This window comes from Sander vitreus, chromosome 2 (assembly GCF_031162955.1).
Source record: "Sander vitreus isolate 19-12246 chromosome 2, sanVit1, whole genome shotgun sequence".
In the NCBI taxonomy this organism is placed as follows: Eukaryota; Metazoa; Chordata; class Actinopteri; order Perciformes; family Percidae; genus Sander; species Sander vitreus.
Genome location: NC_135856.1, coordinates 18,230,996 through 18,250,299, shown reverse-complemented (window position 1 = coordinate 18,250,299; position 19,304 = coordinate 18,230,996). Strand labels below are relative to the sequence as shown.

The 19,304-nt window shown below is 41.4% G+C and overlaps 1 protein-coding gene across 1 annotated transcript in view; it reads left to right on the top strand.

Annotated features, from left to right (window-relative positions):
• Window positions 1–19,304, top strand: part of ptprdb (protein tyrosine phosphatase receptor type Db) — a 94,839-nt gene that overhangs the window by 10,192 nt on the left and 65,343 nt on the right. Inside the window, exon 2 of the mRNA XM_078259497.1 lies at window positions 14,818–14,967. Within this exon, the coding sequence (XP_078115623.1) occupies window positions 14,883–14,967 (85 nt within the window). The 5' untranslated portion in view covers window positions 14,818–14,882. The remainder of the gene's footprint in view (window positions 1–14,817; window positions 14,968–19,304) is intronic.

Sequence of the window (19,304 nt, the reverse complement as noted above, 5' to 3'; positions counted from 1 at the left end):
CGAACTCTGAAATCAATTCCACAAGTGATGCACAGCTCAAGCAGTCAAAGCAATAAAGCTGTTGGCCTTCTGTGGTAATCGTTTATACTGTAGTATACTGAGTATTTACAGTACATATGCAGTGTTTTAGTGCTGGTCTCATTCAGCCTATAGGCTTTCTCCCTGACCCCTGACTCCTAAATCCCCTCCAATGGCGCAGTGTCATGATCGATGATGTCATTAGGAGCATCAGTGACACATAGAAACGAGGACACGCTATGATAGACAGCGCCCTCTCCACATTCATCTTTGGTTCAGTCTGCCGTGTTCATGTGTGTGTGTGAGTGTGTGTGTGTGTGTGTGTGTGTGTGTGTGTGTGTGTGTGTGTGTGTTTTCAAACATGAAGCTGCCAAGGTACCATGCAACATTTATATCAGTCTTCATCATCCGTTGATCCGTGTTTCCTGTTATGGCCAACTAAGAACAAGGGACTACTGCATCTTGGTGTGTACTGCATGTCACATATCAGAGTCTGTCTGTGTAAGAGAAAGCTCCCCATGACCACGGTACCCCCTCTCCTCTTCCTCCTCAGTATTCTCACCATGGCCCCGTCCCTTCTACTGTAAAATAAGCTCTGCATTGCTGTCGCTAGCTATTATAGCGTATACAGCACCATACAGGGCTTCTCTCCTCTGAGGCCTACAGATCGAACACACAGAGGAAAACACATGCACATATGGTACATACTGAATGCATGCACGGCATTACACATTATACACTGACATCTCTGGTTCTTGCAAGTTCGCTTTGCCTCATCTTGCAATTATCTCATCAAGCACATTTACTCAAGTACTGTACTTAAGTACCATTTTAAGGTTCTTGTACTTGAGTACTATATTTCTAGTTTGTGTTACTTTATACTTCACTACATTCCAGAGGGAAAGGCTGTAAGTTGGACTCATTATTTGAAAGCTGTAGTTACTTTACATTACTACAGACTACAAAGCTGCATCCCAACTAGCTGCAACATTGTAAGTCCAACTAAAATTACATCTAAACCATTAAGCCAAAAAATTCAAGTCATTTAAAAGAGAATACATCAGTATAAACTAGTCTATTCCACAGACTTTTGATACTTTAAGTACATTTGCTGATAAAAGAGCTGTACTTTAAATATTTTGAATGCAGGGATTTTACATGTAATGGAATAGCTAATGTGGTATTTATTCTTTCTTTTTTAACACACGTCATTAAAACGTGTGTAATGACCGGGAATGGTGTGCTACCATTTGAATAAGAGATTTGCCGCACGGTTTTCACGAAATCGGCAAAAAACTGCCACATAATTTCCCATAACCTTTAATGGGAAATCTTCGGGAAATCGCTTAACATAGCTCAAAACAACCCCTCTTTGGGGCCATATTGTATCGCCATACTTTAATGTAGAAAAATAATTAAAAGTTTAAACCGAAGACAAGACTTTGGCCTTTATTGGGCTGAATGGGCATTCTGATATCAAGCACGCTTTCTACCAAATTACAGTTTATGTATCGTCCAGTTTTCAGACCGTTTAAGATTTTCCAATGTGTGTGTATTGGGATGGAATGTTGAGAGTTAGAGGGGAAGACAGAGGGGGGAGCTGCAGTACAATTCTCTAAAATCTTTCCAAACAAATTGCTCTCTCCCCTACAGTTTTCACTCTTCATACATCACGGTAGGTCAAAATGTAGGAAATTTTGTGCCGGTCGCAGACATGTAACTGTGGAATCCACCGGACTTAAACTTTTGGCTTTGTTCATACCAACTGCCGATAGAAACAATGAAAAAAAATATCTGGAAGGACGCAGACGGTTCCCTGTTTGTTACCTGCTCTGTGTCGCATATATTTGATACCAAGAACATAAAACCCACATCAATGCGTTAGACTTTTATCTCTCTGGTGATGATAATATTTTTGCGGTTTGGATCCCACGGTTTTTGAATTACAGAAGAAACTTGAGAGGTATAATTATCATTAAATGGACATGTTTGACACATGGAAGATACTATCTCCCCCTCCCTCCTCTACTCCCTCGCTGTGGAAATCACCATAGCAACAGGTTCTGACACACACACCTTCTATCATGGAGACTCTTTACTGTAGGCCGTGTTGTCCCCTCTTTTCAGGACATATCAAACAGCAGATTTACTGTTAGCCAGTGTTATTTGGATATGCACCAAGTAGTAGGCACACTGTCAAAATTTCCTGTGGAATTTTCTAGTTTTACCACTGCTCTCTCTCTCTCTCTCTAAGAAATATCCTTCCTTTCTTTTTCACTTTCTCTGAATAGTCTCTCAACAAATTTGCAGTAACATACTACATCACTGATAGATCAACGCAGGACACAAGTCATGTTTGTGAAGTCAATAAGCAATGAGATTCAAGTCTGTTTAACGCTACAGTAGTCACTCACGGATTTCAAAATTAGCAACCCTGCTTTTATATAACTTGCTGAATCCATATGAAGCTCTGATAGTTGCTACCAGAACCTTTTTAGTGGGCTGTTTGAGAACTCATGTCAGTCTGTCCCCCCCCACCTCCCACAGACACACACACACACACACACACACACACACACACACACTCACTCACTCACTCACTCACTCACTGCAGGTCCAAACTTCCTTCCTCAGTGACATCATCAGTTGGGTGCCCCCAGCGGCACAAGCCTATGAAGGGTGGAGGCACTGGCTCTGGTGCTTGGATGTCTGATTTGATTCACCCTGACAACCAAGGACCATTTGGGAGCCCTGTAACCACGGCAACTCCCATCACAACATTCAGGGTGGTTTGTCGATGGGGCCAGTCACGGCCTCTGTTCCTTGCATCCATTTTTAATGGCCAGTGTACTTAGTCGTTCTTCCTGGGCCTGTCTCCCTGCGGTCCCATCTCCAAGAAGGAGAGGCAGCCGCACTTGGTGAAAAAAGCCCCCATTACATATTTATTGTCCCCAGTCTTAATTACTCAGCCAGACGTGGATGTGGGTTTTGCTCTCTCTCTCTCCTGTCTCACTTTTTAACTTAGAGGGATGAGAACTTCTCTTTCCTTCTGTCTCTTTTATCGCCGCCTTCTCTTCAGTTGTCAGACCAGGGTGCGATTTGCCGGGGAGATGCGTGAGATATCCCCCTTTCTGGTCTATATCCCTGCCTCTGTTGAATTATTTTTTTATCCCCGGTGGGGACAAAATGTATCCTCCCCCCCTCAAAGTTATCAATGCTACTTCACCAATAGACCATATTATCAATAGAAGTATTTTAAACTAAGTAAAGCGCTGTAAAGCGAACAGTTCTGCAATAAAAAGATAAAATCTGAGCAGCAGTTGCTAGATGTGTTCAGCCACTACAGAGCTCCCTGATGCTGGCTACAGCGGTCCGTCGTATCAGCGGCAGTTGCTAGATGTGTTTAGCTGCGAATAGATAACTGTAAGCCGGCTACAGGCACCGGCAGATGACGGTCCTTTCAGGGGCCATGGTAGTTGAATTTTGCAGAGAAAAAGAGAGCGTCATGCGGAGGCGACGGCAGTTACGTTTTGGCACCAAAACGACTAGTTAAGTTTAGGAAAAGGATCGTGGTTTGGATTAAAACACTCCCGAGGAACAAAGGTCTGGTTTTCATTTTGATATTTTCCATTGAATATTGAAGTTCAGAAATACGTGTTTTGGCATGTATGGCTGAGTGGCACTATCCATGGTATTGGAAGGGGGATATAATTCTTGCATGTTGTTTTGTTGTGCATGATCAAAACACATCCCTCACAAATCACAAATCGCACCCTGTGTCAGACCTCCGACCTTGTAAGCTATGCAACTTAATAATCAATGTAAAGTAACCACCAATGGAAAATATGAGTGTTTGGGAACACTGTAGCCTACTCTCAGCAGCATGTGGATATATGTGAACATTGCACAGTAAAAGCCAGAGAAATTTGTGACATCTATGTGACTGTATGTGACAAAGTGTGTATCAAAGCTCAAGGCTAATCATTTTGTGATCCTTGCATGCATACTTTTAGCATATCTTTCTCTGGTCGTATGCTGTAGACATCTAGTTAAGGAGAAACAAGCATTTAGCTGTACTTCTGAGCAGACTTCTTCCCTGCCTTAAATTGGCAGTAACATTCTAGTTCAGGCACATGTTGCCTTTCTAATTATAATAGTTATGGTTGATTATAGAGTTGGCAAGGATTCTGCAGTGTGTTGCCATGTACTGCAAGAAACATCACAGTCATTCAAAAATCCATGTACAGCGTTCACGTCTTTGCATTTCCCTGCATGTTATTTTGAGTCATTCTCATGTACTCCCACTCCTCTGCTGGACAAAATCAATCTGAGGAAAAGGGTTGTGTAACCCCATCCTTCTCTCTCAGCCGTTGTGAACATGACATTGGAGAACATTGATCAAGAAATTTATTTTTGGACTCAATTGTCCACTGCCTCCCCTTTGACCTTCAGGGTGGTGTTATTGTTATTCCTTATGGTTTAGTTGACTTGTCAAAGTCATTCTTTCTCTATTTCTTTTGTGCTACGAATCTTTCTTTCTTTTGCAGATATCAATAGGGTTAAGTCTTACTTACGGTTTTCTCTCCCTCAGCTTGTATCTGAGAAAGATGAAAAGGAGAGATGACGGCTGTCTTTAATTTGTCCACTCCACGTGAAATCACCTTGAGGGAGGCGTGGAGAAAGTGTGGCATCTTATACATTCACACAGAGCTCTTCTTTATCTGGCATAAGTCAGCAGTCACTTTAGTGCTCATTGGAGAGGAACGTGTTTTTCTTTCACAATAGGAAGGCGATTTCTTGACTTGGTGCACCATGGAATTCAATGAATGCATGAAGCAGGGTTCATGAACTGCTGCGTGGTTCCTCCCCATTCTCCTCCTCCTCTGACAAAAAAAACACGAGGTTCACTCAGTCATTGTGGGGCATTGGATGTGTGTTTGGCTGTTTATGTGAATGGGTGCATGCTTGCTTCTTGCTGAAGAGCTCAAGTAAATGCACTCTTAGCAGGGCCACAAGTGGACGGTATAGAGGCTGCACTGACTCACTTCCACACCGAAGAACCACCACCTATTTAACTTTCAGTCTATATAGTATAGTAATAGAAGAGGAAGTGGGAGATGGGTTATAACCGGAGCACTGTGTGGATGAAAGGTCTAGTAACTTATTGAAGTTGAGCCCGCTCCTGGTCTAGAGGAAATCCATATTTTATTTGACGTGAGAGCCGCTCAAGGCCTGTAAATTATTACTGCTCTATTCCACCTGCTTGTGGAGGTCACCCAGCCTGTGTGTGTGATTGTGTGTGTGTGTGTGTGTGTGTGTGTGTGTGTGTGTGTGTGTGTGTGTGTGTGTGTGTGTGTGTGTGTGTGTGTGTGTGTGTGTGTGTGTGCGTGTGTGCCTGATGTTTGTGTCCAGCCTTGGTAGCCTACAGTAGTATGTGTAGCATGTTACGGGGCCACGGCAGTCACAACTTAACCATACTGCAGGCTCATCCATCCATAGATCTATCCTTCTCTTCATCCATCCGTGTTCTAAAACACATTACAGAGATGACTGCCTCCGATGTGCCATTTTCCCCCCAGCACTAAAGGCTCTCTACTGTATGCCACTGGCAGGGTGTATCATGGCCACAATGAGAAACAAAAATACACACGCAAGCGTACATGCACAACAATATCAGTCTAGTATGGAATAAGTATTTAGGTACTGTACATACGTGCACTTTTTATGTACTGGTATTTTTAATTCAAATATTTCCATTTTATGAATTAGTAATTTGCAGAGTCAGATTTGACATGCAAAGCATTGAATAAGCTCATAAAATATGATGTACTTATACAGTAAGTTACTGTTGATGCTTATGTGCTTTTCAGTAAAACTTGATGTGACTTGTGTTGATTTTTTAATTTATATTGCTACTTTGCTATTTAAAATAGATAACACTAGAGCTCCAGTTACAGTGACAGACAAAGAATCACTACACATTTGACCACATTACTTCACTTTCTCCTTCCTCTCTCACCCCCTCTTTCTCACTGTACCATTCAGCTTCCACCTCCCTCTCTTAACCTTCTTGCCTCTCAGCTGGTGCTCATATCTCATCTTCCTCTCACATCCTCCCTCCGTCCCTTCCTCTGCAGTCCTGCTGCTATCTTTACGACCCTCTCACTAATGCACCGCTCAATTAGCCTTTGATGAGGTTTTCCACTAAAGGCTGGGTAAATAGCTAATTACATGTTGTCATCCCCCCACCTCTTGCTAATCCACTCAACTTCACTCCGCTCCTCTCCATCTACCTCTCTCTCTCCCACTATCTATTGCTCTCTCAATATGGATGGCTGCCAGAGATGGTCCAATAGAGCCCCAGCGTGGGCCTGTTAGTCACAGCTGGCTTAACCCTTCGATTGGCCACATTCAGCACTTTGCTTAGTGCATAGTTTTCACTTTTCTTCAGGCTGCACTTCAGCTCTGTTTTCTGGGACACTTTATCATCAGTATGGGAAAACTGGAACCACCCACTGGCTAAATGCTGATGAAATCCTGCCTGTTAATAGAGACATTAAACAGGTACAGGTGTTTTTGAACACTTCAGTTGCTCTGTCAGAGAACATCAGACAGAGAGGTGAAAAGAATGGTGACAGGTGGAAAGTAGTAGTGGGAGGGATTTGTACTTATTGTGTAACTGATAATCTAACTGATAATCAGAGAGCGTAGGCACCGCGGCTCTCTACTCTGACGGCTATTGATGCGATCAAATTGCCTGCCTCAAGGCAACAGTCCATAAGCAGTCAGTGGAGCTGGTGGGATGTGTTATGGTGCTTGTGTCTGCTGAGGCCAAGAAAATAAACAGAGTATTTATCAGCTTTATAGCTGCTGAAATAAATTGTTGCAAACGTGTTGTCTTTGGGTTGTCCGCTTCAAGAATAACAATGTTTACCGTGATATATAAATGTCTATTGAACATCATTTATCGAGGCAGGCTCACAGATTCCTCCGTTGTCAAGGTCTGCCCATTATTCAACAATGTCTTAACAATGTGGATTTTGATCATTCATGTGTTGGGAACAGGCCGCTTTAATGCGACTAGCTGCTGAAAAGGACATGGCTTCTTTTTGGGAGGACCAACTGAAAAGGTTTTATTCAAACATCAAGGAAATATAATCGAGAGAAAGAGAGTAATGTCTGCAAAGTGAACTTTGAAATCAAAATGAATAATGTATTCTGGATGGAAATGGAGGCTGGACTCACAATCTAAAATGACTTGACCTTGGCTATGGTATAAAGAATTTGTGGAATTTTGGATACAAGGGAATGTAATAACTCCCCAAAATAGGGTATTTTATTGACATTCCAGTTCCTTTTATATTAAAGAGTAACGGGATATAGGTGAGACCACAAGTACAAAAGAGAAATATGAGTTTGTTTGGGCCTTGGATGATAGGAAGAAAGACAGTAAAATAGAAAGTGAGAGGAATTGGTTGGTGAAAAGAAGAAGATGAAAATGGGGTCAGTCTGAAGGAAGGAATAAATGAAGGTGGAAGGGAGGGAGGACAGAGTGTTTGGGATACCAGAGGAAGTGATAAGTTGAATATAGACAGACAGCCTGAATCCTCATCTCAATCAATCACATTTTCCCTTCCTCTCGTCTCCATTTGTCTTATTGATTTCTTGTTTCTGCCAGTGTCCTGAAAGCCTGACTCAAATGACTACTCAGAGTTTTTAGGACTCCATCTCCCAGTGAAAACTACTCTTTGGTCATTTGTTCTCACAGCTATATAAGTGAAGTTAAGGGATCACTCTTATCCAGCAAATTATGTATTAACCCCTACCCCTACGATGTCCTTTCATATAAAGTCCATATTTGCATGTATCTGGGGTTTTTTTCAGGGAAACTAACGCTGTCCAAACTACAGGACATAGTGTGGCATTGATCTGAGCTATTTTAAGTATTTTAGGGCAAGTCATAAGTCCTTAGTTCAGCTCGAGTCAAAGTGTCTACAGCTAAAGTTTATATCTCTGATGAAGAGATACTGTATTGATTTGTTGATACTGTATATGAAATTACATTTTTACACTCTGTTGATATATTACACACAGGCCTGAAACACGCACACAAACATACATTAATGGAGAGATGTCAGAGTGAGGAGGCGGTCTATTAAGGGCGCCCCAAGCAGTTGCCCAGGAGGTGAACTGGCACCTCTCCAGCTACCAGTCTATAGTCTTGAACCGGCGACCCTCCTGTTTCCAAACCAAGTCCCTACGGGCTGAGCTACCGCTGGGTATAGTTAAAAGTAAGAGAGAAGTGAGAAGGTTGATGTGGAGAAAGTCTTTGCCTAAAGCACTAGCTGCAAAATTTCATGACCTTCTTCAAGCTAGTTGTCATATTAATATTTCTAACATTGAGCCATGAGCCAGCTCTTTCCCTAACCTTAATCAAGTACAGTCGTTTTGGCTGCTTAACCTTAAAGGTTGAAACATTCTTCTCTGGTCTGCATGTAGGCAAATGTGCACCAGGGATGTTCATGTTCTGAGCAGTGCATGTCAGCTCCTCTGCAAGCCTCTGCGACCTACAGTATGGTTAACCCTTCTCTGTGTAGAGATGTTTGTTTGTCATGCACAGATAATGTGAAATCCATTGGAGATACAAAGCCTGCATTGAAAGGCCTATTTATTACTGAATGAAACACTGTTGCACATGAACAGATATGCATATGAATCTGTAGAAAATACAGCTGATGTATGTGCCTCTCCACCCACCCAATGCCAGCATCTGACTCACTTTAGTGAATATTAAAGACATGGTTTGCTGGAGCGTTCTTTCTGTCCACACACACACACGTAAGAGTACAGTACCTACATACACTGGTTGCTCTTGGGTGCTAAAAGTAGGTGAGTCACCCTATACAGGCGCAATTAAAATCTCTGTCACAGCATGATGTCATCAGCAGCCATCCCTACAGACACTGACACTGAGTTGTGTGCCTTTAAAGATAAAGTTTCTCTTGAAAACATGCTCAGGGTTTGTGTGTGTGTGTGTGTGTGTGTGTGTGTGTGTGTGTGTGTGTGTGTGTGTGTGTACACACACACATACAAACACTCTCCCTTCTAGCCATTCCCGTTACGTTTTGTTTGTTGTGCTATGTAGAGGATGGATACCCGAACCGAGCCTGTCAGGACCCGACAGGCCGGGCCCGGACAGATATTTAGAAATGATGTTCGGGTTCGGGTCGGGCTCAGTCACATCAGCGCAATAAGGCATTGAACATTTTTTATTTAAAAAAGCTTATTATGTAGGTGCGCTTGTTGCCCCGTGTGCGCTGATGAGCTCATCTGTTGACATTTCTGAATGCCTTCCTACAGGGCTTTCCACACAAACAAACGTATGTGTCATTAGTATGAGAAAAAAATTTGATTTTAACTGTGTAATAAATATCTTAATGCCTGTCAGGCTCGGGCCGGGTTCAGTTACTGCTCTGTCAGACGCAGGCAGGGCTCAGACAGAAAAATGCGGCCCGATCTGCACTCTAGTGCTATGAGAGAGGCTGTTTTATTTTTCTGGCATTTCCACACTGCTTAGTACAGTGTCTATCTGCTGTGAGTGTGTGCAGATTATTCGGTGAGTAACACGGGGCATCGTCAACTTCTTTGGTTGCTCAAATAATCAAAGTGTTTTAGTCAAAACTGTCTAAATTGAGACAGAAAAGGCTGAGATCAGAAGAATTTAAGAAACAAGTTGGTTATGTTTGTAAAACACCAGACAGTTTCAGGACTGTCTTATAAGACAGTTACAAAAGACACAGACAGCAGACAGCACTCCTGAAAATGGGACATGATGGGCAACTTCCTGCTCACATGGTAGACAGTGGCCCCCTGTAGGCTGAGTCCTTTGCAGCCAGGGTTTTAATCTGACCTGCAGCCTTTTTCTACGCGTCATCCGTCTCTCTCTCCCCCCTTTCCTGTTTATCTATCGCTCTCTAATACAATTTTGAAAAAGCCCAAAAAATAATCTTTAAAAATCCAAACGAAAATGGGACATGGCAATACAATTGTGGACCCAAGGGGTCTAAATAAACAGGTCAGAGTCCAGATTGAGTGCTGTCAGTTCGATTGACAGCCACCACACCAGCCCAAACATTTAAAAAAATTTCTTATGACTTGAGCTTACCACCATCCTTAATGGTAAAGGAGGGGGACTCGACTTTGCTTTTTCCCCACAGCTTATCTTGTTTGCCGTGCAGCGCTATGATGCAACAAATACAAATTGTTTCTCCATTGACATTTATGTCAGTCTGCCACTGTTTCAACAGGGCAAATAGAATAAGTTAATTAGCATGTCTAATTGCATTTGGTGGCTCAGCTTTGGGAATATCAAATCAAATTAGGATACTCAGTGTTCTTTTTCCATGGCACACAGTTTGCCTTAAGCTATGCTTTTTAGGATCTGTCTTTTGTCTTTGTCTCTATCTTTCTCAATGTCCCTTCCAGCTGTACTATGCCTTCGCTTTGTAGTCTACCCTACGCTTTCTCTCTCTCATCATCCACCCACACTTTCTTTCTCTTTTCATTTCATTTTTGGATCGTATTCTCTCTTTTACTTCTGTTTCCCCATCTCACAACTTTTCATTTCCGTCTCGCAATAACGATTTTTGTCTCTTAAGCTCTGTAGCAACTGATAATGTAATAACGATAAAAATGACCCTCTATGGACAAAAATAAATAAAAGCTGTTAATCCAATAAACAGCCAGTTAATGCAATAACAACTTGTGATTAATATTGCTTTTTTTGTTATCTGTTAATGATATAACCCGTGGTTTTAAGCATTATGGCTATATTTAAACCCATTTTGTTTATTAAAGCATGCATGTTATTACATTGTCTCAACCAATTTAGAGTGACATATGACATTTTGAAATATTTGGGTAACCATTACATTGTCGGTTATAAAAATGTCTTTAAATTTTACATTCCAACTTTCCTGTCTCTCTAAAGTCCTCCTCTTCCTCTGTTCTCTGGTCCCTTTCCTCATGTTCTCCCCCCTCCTCATGCATCCTACTGTCTGTCCTGTGAAAAAACATAAGCCGGTCTGTCACTCTTTGAGTCAGTCTTTGTTCTGTCAGAAGCTATCCCAGAGATAAGTGTGACTGATCACTGCAGGCCCTGCCAGACAGACGGTGTATTATTGAGTGATAGGGACTAATGTAAGTGAATGGCTTAGAGCGGACTGTGATCCAGAGCAGCAGCAGAGGCTCAAGCACCAAGGGAGGCTTCCCGTTAGGCCCTCGGTAATACTAGCAACAACAGCCACCCAGATTACAATCTAGTACCTGGCCGTGTGTGTGTGTGTGTGTGTGTGTGTGTGTGTGTGTGTGTGTGTGTGTGTGTGTGTGTGTGTGTGTGTGTGTGTGTGTGTGTGTGTGTGTGTGTGTGTGTGTGTGTGTGTGTCTCTCTCCTCAGGTTATTTCCTTTTTGTCTTCTTTCCATCCCGTGTCTCTTTTCTTCTCTGTTTCGTAGCTCTGTTTACCACTCTACTTCATTTCTCCAGCCTCCACACACCTTTTTCTCATCTCTCTCTCTTTTCATCTGCCTCTCCCTCCCCGTTATCTTAGCTCTTTAATTAACGTGACATGCTGTGAAGTGAGATACTAAATAATGCAGGCTTTTCCAGTGACATTGAATCAGCCAAAGTGATTAGTGGCCACACACACAGACACACACCTAGACACATTCCCTTTTTAACAGTGATCAATGTCTTAAAAAATGTGGCTTAAATAGACAAATATGCACATGAATGCTCTGTTGAGAACAGCGTCTATTGCCAGTATGCGTTAGTATTAAGATTACAGTAAAATATACAGTACAGTATTTAGAAGCTGTGGTAGTGGTAGTAATTGTTTTCTAAAATGGAAATACATTGGTTAAAACACCAGTTAACAAAGAATAACTTGTGAAATGCCACTAAAGTAAGAGTAATACTCTCTGAACGTTAAATTAAAATTAAACGTAGAGATAATATCCAAAACTAAATAAAATATAAAATTGTAATTTCCCTGGGTTGTTCATATGGTATAGAGTTCCCATATCTACTGTAATATGCAGTACATTGTGTTTTAGTGCAGAGGATTTAATTTGTGCAGCAAGAGATCTAGGTTATCTCAAAGCAATTGTTTCAGACCAAACCAAGTGGAAAATCCAATGTGTGTTTAGCTCTTTGCTGCTTTGGCTGTAGGGATGCCAAGAGCTCTGGGTTCCAGGGTTCTTCTACCCCTGCCCCCGTTGTCTTTTTTTAATCAGATGGCTTGTTCAGAAGTGGAGGGGATTAAGGCTGCTGCTACTGCTGCTGATGACTCTGTCCAGTTTTGGAAATCCCACAAACACATGCACCAACAGGAACACACAGCTGCAAGCATGCACATACACACACAGACACACGCTTTTATACTGTAAAAGCAATTCAGCACCTGTGCATGCAATAAGCGGTAATATACACATGCATGCACATACAGAGGCATCAACATACAGTATCCATGAGCTAGTCCTTATGCACCTACAGTGCAAGCTCGCACATTCATTAATGCAAAAATGCATGCTATACAAAGGCATCGTCTCTCTCTGTTTTTAGCTGTTTTTATATTCTCTTTTTCATATGTTTCTGTTTTTAATTGCTCTTTAATGTTTTATGTAAAGCACTTTGAATTGCCTTGTTGCTGAAATGTGCTATGCAAGTAAAGCTGCCTTGCCTATTTTGCCTCTGCTCACTTTCAGCGTCTCAGAGCTGGGCAATATATCAATATTACATCAATATCATGATATGAGACTAAATATCGTCTTAGATTTATGATATCGTAATATCGTAATATGGCATAAGTGTTGTCTTTTCCTGGTTTTAAAGGCTGCATTACAGTAAAGTGACGTCATTTTCTGAACTTACCAGACTGTTGTAACTGTTACATTATTTGCCTTTACCCACTTAGTCATTATATCCACATTACTATTATTATTTATCAAAAATCTCATTGTGTAAATATTTTGTGAAAGCACCAATAGTCAACATATCGTAGCGGTATCGATATCGAGGTATTTGGTCAAAAATATCGTGATATTTAATTTTCTCCATATCGCCCAGCCCTAGTTTCTGGACAGCAGCAGTGGTCTGCCATGTCTCATTGTGCCATGAATTTGAGTTGAAATTTCTTCTAATGCTAGACTCTCACACCAGGCGCTGCAGATGGCAGAGATACAGACAGAGATACAGACAGAGAGACAGACAGAGAGACAGACAGAGGGACAGAGAGGGAGTGACAATCTGACTGATGAGAAGGAGAAGGAAAAATGCTTGGGGGACAGTAATAGTAAATAGTAAAAGACAAGATGAATAAGAAGGAAGGGACAGGGGAGTCAACAAGAAAAGACACTGCAAAATAGTGAAAGAAACCAGTGTGTGAAATATAGAAAAAAAAGGAGACAGAGGGAGTCTAAGGAAAGGAGTGATGTAAGGATGAAAGGATAGAGACACTGAGCTGTATGTTGACCCAACACTGTGTGCAACGTAGCCAGTAGATCAGTCTCCTCCCACTTTAATCTCCCCATCAATCCCTTGCTCCATCTTTCCACCCCTTCATGTTAAAGCCATTCATTCATTTTCATCAATATGAAATCATGCAGATTTGACGTACATTGGAAGAAATCCGGTATTGAAGTCTGCTTTGTTATGCAATGGGTAAAAACTAGAGCAGAAAAAATTTGCTTACTTGGGAGATTTCAAAAAATTAACTTTAGAAGCTGGCTGATGTTTTAATGCTAAATGTTTGCTATAAGTTGAAATTCATCAGCTACGTTGTGAACTCTCTCACAGAGCACGCACACACACACACACACACACACACAACACACACACACACACACACACACACACACAGACTTGAAGTGTGTAAGTTGGCTCTAGGCCTTACACTCCAGTTATGCAGCTGCCTCTACTCTTCTTGCTTCATTAGGACCATCCACTCATTGCCGGAGGTGTGTTTTGGTTGGTGTGTATGTGTGGGCTTGTTTAACTATATTCGTGGTGTCCAAAAACCGGGAGTCCAGTAGAGATGGTCCGATACCATTTTTTGCTTCCCGATACCTATACCTGAACTTGCGTATCGGCCGATACCGAGTACCGATCCGATACCAGTGTGTCATATATTTTATTATCTTTTAACAAATGTATACTACTATACCTGTATGGATGTGATATGATTTCTATCTTTGTTGTCGGTCTGGCTCAGGTTAAACTCTTTGTGAAACATGAATGCCACAGAACGTTATTTTATTCTGCAGTTTGACAGTCAGTTATAACGGAAAAAGAACATAAATAAACTACTTTAACGTATTTTTTCTTTAGGGCTTTATTACGTGGTATCGGATCGGTGCATAAACTCCAGTACTTCCAGATACCAGAGTTTTAGGCAGTATCGGAACATCTCTAGAGTCCAGTATACTTGTGGGGTCCCAACAGCTTTGTGGGGCCAAAATGCTGGACCCCACAAGTTTAAAGGGCTGTTTGAGGGTTAAGACTTGGTTGTAGGTTTAGGGTTAGAATTAGGTTATGGTTAGGGTGAGGGTTAAGGTTAGGTATTTAGTTGTGATGGTTAAGGTTAGGGTAAGGGGCGAGGGAATGCATTATGTCAATGACAGGTCCCCACAAAGATAGTGCCACAAACCTGTGTGTGTGTGTGTGTGTGCGCAGACTATATAATATCTGAAACTCTCTGAAAGTCTAATGCTCTCTTTTTTACATCCATTCTTTCTCTCTCTAGGTTGTGAGGGCCTGTTTCTATCGTCCTGTCATACAGTGAGACAGTGAGCTCACGGTGGATACAGCATGCATGTGTCGACATATCCCATGATGCACTCTGCCAGTCCAGGCCTGCTCCTCCTCAGCTTCCTTTTCCTCGCTGATGCCGACTGTGAGTCCTTTCACACTCAGACCCATATACTCTTATTCTTACACACACTTACTCACAGATATAGAGAGAAACAGTTAAATTATATATCAGTCCTTCCAGAAAAATTTAGTTTTTTTGTGATTGTTGCGGGCAAAAAATGCGATGGAATATGCGGGATATTTATGCAATTTTATGCGATGAAATTGCGTGAACTTGCAAAAACTGCGGTTTCATCATGGCTTCATCGCGGGGTTTGCAGCTTTTCGATGATGTTCACGTCGCGTAATTACGTCACTTCATAACGTCACTTCATAACGTCACTTCATAACGTCACTTCATAACGTTCCCATGGCAACAGGGGAAAATGGCTGTTCTTGTGTGAAGTAAACGCAACATTTTTCATTTTTCTGCTAAGATATATGTGACTTTTTTTGCCACGAAAATTATTATTATAAAATAGGATTATGAAATAATGCAAGACCCGCATATTTTCCGTGGAAATCGGCAATTTATGTGGCAAAAGTGCGGCGTATTTGAAAAAATGCGGCCCCCGCATAAATATGCAGACTTTTGGTGACTGATTATGCATTGAATTATGCGATCGCATAATCGCGTTTTTCTGGAGTGACTGATATATGCACTACATATCTTTTGAATGCACGTGTACACGAACACATGCAGGCTTGGAATGGCCTGATTGTTTCTTACAAACCACTGTATATATGTGTGTGTGTGTGTGTGTGTGTGTGTGTGTGTGTGTGTGTGTGTGTGTGTGTGTGTGTGTGTGTGTGTGTGTGAGAGTGTATGAATGTGTGCTGGGTAGGTTTGATATGAGGCCAGCTGTTTTCGTCCATCCCAGTATTACTTGGCATGGATAGTCAGACCACATATGGCAAATCAGATAATTTTTTCCACTGCTTGTGCAATTGTGTTCATACTGTGTGTGTGTGTGTGTGTGTGTGTGTGTGTGTGTGTGTGTGTGTGTGTGTGTGTGTGTGTGTGTGTGTGTGTGTGTGTGCGTGTGCGCGTGTGCTTGATTGTAGCTAGTCCAATTTATTTTTTCAGGGACATGAACATTAATATTCTTGTTATGAGTTGTATGCTGGTTTTAATTAAGGCCACAATTGATTATGTTTATTATTGATGAATCTGTTGATTATTTTTATTATTGATTAATCTGTTGATTATTTTTATTATTGATTAATCTGTCGATTATTTTCTCTATTATTTTTTGGGTCTATAAACTATCAGAAAAACATGAAACATGTCCATCACCATTTTCCAGAGCTTTTAACGATAATAATAAATAGCAAACCATTAATAGATTATCTGAATAGTTACATTATCTTTCAACTGATTAATCAATGAATTGTCTTAACCCCAGTTTTAATCATGTTTGGAATATTACATGGAACTTATAAAGTCACCTGGTAATTCATCTCCCTGGGTATAAATTGAATTTAAAAATGACTTTATTACAGTACAGAAACAAAAATGTCTTTCCATTAAGCCAAGCATGCAAATAATCACACATTCCATTTACCCCAGTAGAATCACCTCCTTTATATTCGGCCGATATTCAGCCGATCATCTGTGACTTCTTTCACTTTTGTCTCTGGCTTTTTCGAAACATCTTCTAGTGTACTTACTAGTGTGCATGTTAACATACTTATTATGGGTGTCTACCTGTGTAAGAGAAAGTCTTGGCCAGCCATGACTTCTCTGCCAATTTGTCAGGTTTTTTAACTAGATAAAACATGCAGCATTTTTGGTCTTTTTTTTGGAAGGAAAAGGCAGCGTAGCTCCAAGCTTGTGGTTGTACGATGCTGAACATATATCATCGCCACCACATAAGTAAAGACTTGAGTCAGCCATCCCAGTCCTGCAATGTTTTGAAAGTACACGGTCACACAGAGCCCGGTAAAGCACACACGTCCACAAACCACTCTTGTTTTCCTTTCAGCCTCCTGCCCTCTTGTCCCCTGTGTAAGTTCCAGGGTCGGCTAGTAAAGGCCCAGTCATCCATCAAAACGATGATGCTCCCAGACTTCCACTGTGGCGGTTAGGGAGCAGCACAGACACACAGAGGGTGGAAAGGATACGTTCTTTGTCTCCTCTGTCTATATTGTTCTTTTTCCTGTGCCCTCGTCTTATTCGCTGTGACTTTCTCTTATTGCTCTTAATCCTGCTCGCTCCCGCCTCTTCTCTTCACATCCATATAATCTGGGGAGAAAGGAGGGACAGAAAGCTTGAGGGGTTGGGTGAGGAAAGGCTATTCTTTTCTCTTTTTATCTCATTGTATATAACGTACAATGCCTCTTTCAACAGTGGGTACTCAGAGATTTGAATGTTGAAAATGTAAACAGAGGCTTCTTGACACAAGAAGACTCATTCAATTCATTCAAATGTTAAATGCACTCTGAAAAATTGCTTTCAGTGGTGCTTATCTTCACTCAAACTTAGTGCCAAATGAATTGGGTTTTACAAAATAGAGACAACATTTTAGTTTCCTCCTCTATGTCTGGACAGAGGCATCATTTTGTATTAAACTTTGACACCATCAACACACATGTTTGCTACACAAGTTACACCCAAATCCAGTACACACTAATGGACTGAGGGTATTAAGATGCAATCAGATGGAACAATATCCCATGTGCATAGTTGGAAACCTTGCATGACACTGCACCATATGTGCATTCTGCACACAAGCGCTGGTGTAACAATACACGCAATGCACTGAGTCTTTTTAAAATTCCTCTTTTACTCCCTCTTTCTCTCGGCCTCTCTCTCGCCCCATTTTTGTTTCTCATTGTGTATTTGTGTATGCGTGCATGCATATAACATCTATCTGGTGGATTAAGAGTAATGCCCTGATCCCGTCGCAAACTGGGCCACTGCTGCACTGCTCCATGTACGCAGGGAGATGCCCTGTGTGAGAAACTACATATATCCACGTATCATTCAGGGTGACGGGAAACAGCAACAGGGTTATTTCTGCTGACCCTCGCTTGCCCCAAAACCTTTCTTCCCCTTGAATGTGTGTGTGTGTGTGTGTGTGTGTGTGTGTGTGTGTGTGTGTGTGTGTGTGTGTGTGTGTGTGTGTGTGTGGAAACAGCTCATTTTCAGAGGCTACAGTAAGGAGGCAATGCTGAGTGGCAACCCAGTGCTTTAGTAAGCAGTCTGAACATTTTGAATCCGAGCAGTGGTTTAGGATTCTGCCCAGGGAGGCTTTTGGTGTGATGTGAAACTCTTTAGCCTTAGTTTGCATTACATCATTTATGTGTTATAAAAGCTGTGCATTTTTCCACAAAGCTTGAAAAACCACATCATTAAAAGAACAGTTTTTCTCAGCTACTGAAAATATGACATTTTCACACATGACATATTAGGCCAGGGTATAATATTGGAAAGAGAACTTGCTCATGTGGTGACTGATTGACCTGTCAACATTCAACCATATTACCAGCACCCCCATGGCCTTGAGGTTGACTGGAATCTAAAAGGTGGTTGGGTCAATCTCCCACAGTGACAGCACCGCTACTTTTGCTTACTTTGGGAGCCCTTGAGCGGGGCACTGAACACCAAACGCTTAGACAGGAGCCTTCTTTGGTTACCTGCAAATATTTCATTCAGCTTTCACTCAGGTTCTAAGTTCAAAGGTGTAGGTTTCTATAAAAAACATGTTCTACCACAACACGTGGCAGGCTTATTTTATGTAAATTTAATGAGCCTAGTTTTTAATTTTGTTTTCAGTTTGGGTTTGACTTTTCACATTATATCAGCTGATTTATCATTTCCAAAACAAAACCCCAAACCTCTGCGTTAATTAGTTTTAGCTCAAGTTTTATTTAGGGCCAGTTGAAATGTGCAAGGTACCCTGTAATAAGCACACAAAGCTATACACATGTTTTTTTCTTCATATTTGATGCATTTGATATATTTTGAAAAGATACCGTACTTACTAAAGATACATTACATGGTGTGGTATGCTGTACAGATTGTAATGCACTTTGAGGCAAATTTGTGATTTTGGCCGTGTAAATAAATCCGCTCAATACTTGACTTTGGCAACAACATAATAAGGCAGAGAAGCTGTTATACATGTGTGTTAACGATTTCTGAGTTCAGGCATACTGTATCCGTAAGGCTTTATGTTTCGTGCCACATGCATGTGTGTGTGTATCCCTGTAAGTATTTTTGTAGTTGTCTGTTTTATATGTTTATGTATGTAAGCACGTGTAGTGCTTAGACTAGACAAGAGATTAGATTGCGATAAGTATCTAGTTTCGTGCAAGCTTCATGACTCCTTGTTGCTGATGGATGAGGCACCGTCAGGATTTACTGGCATCAGATGA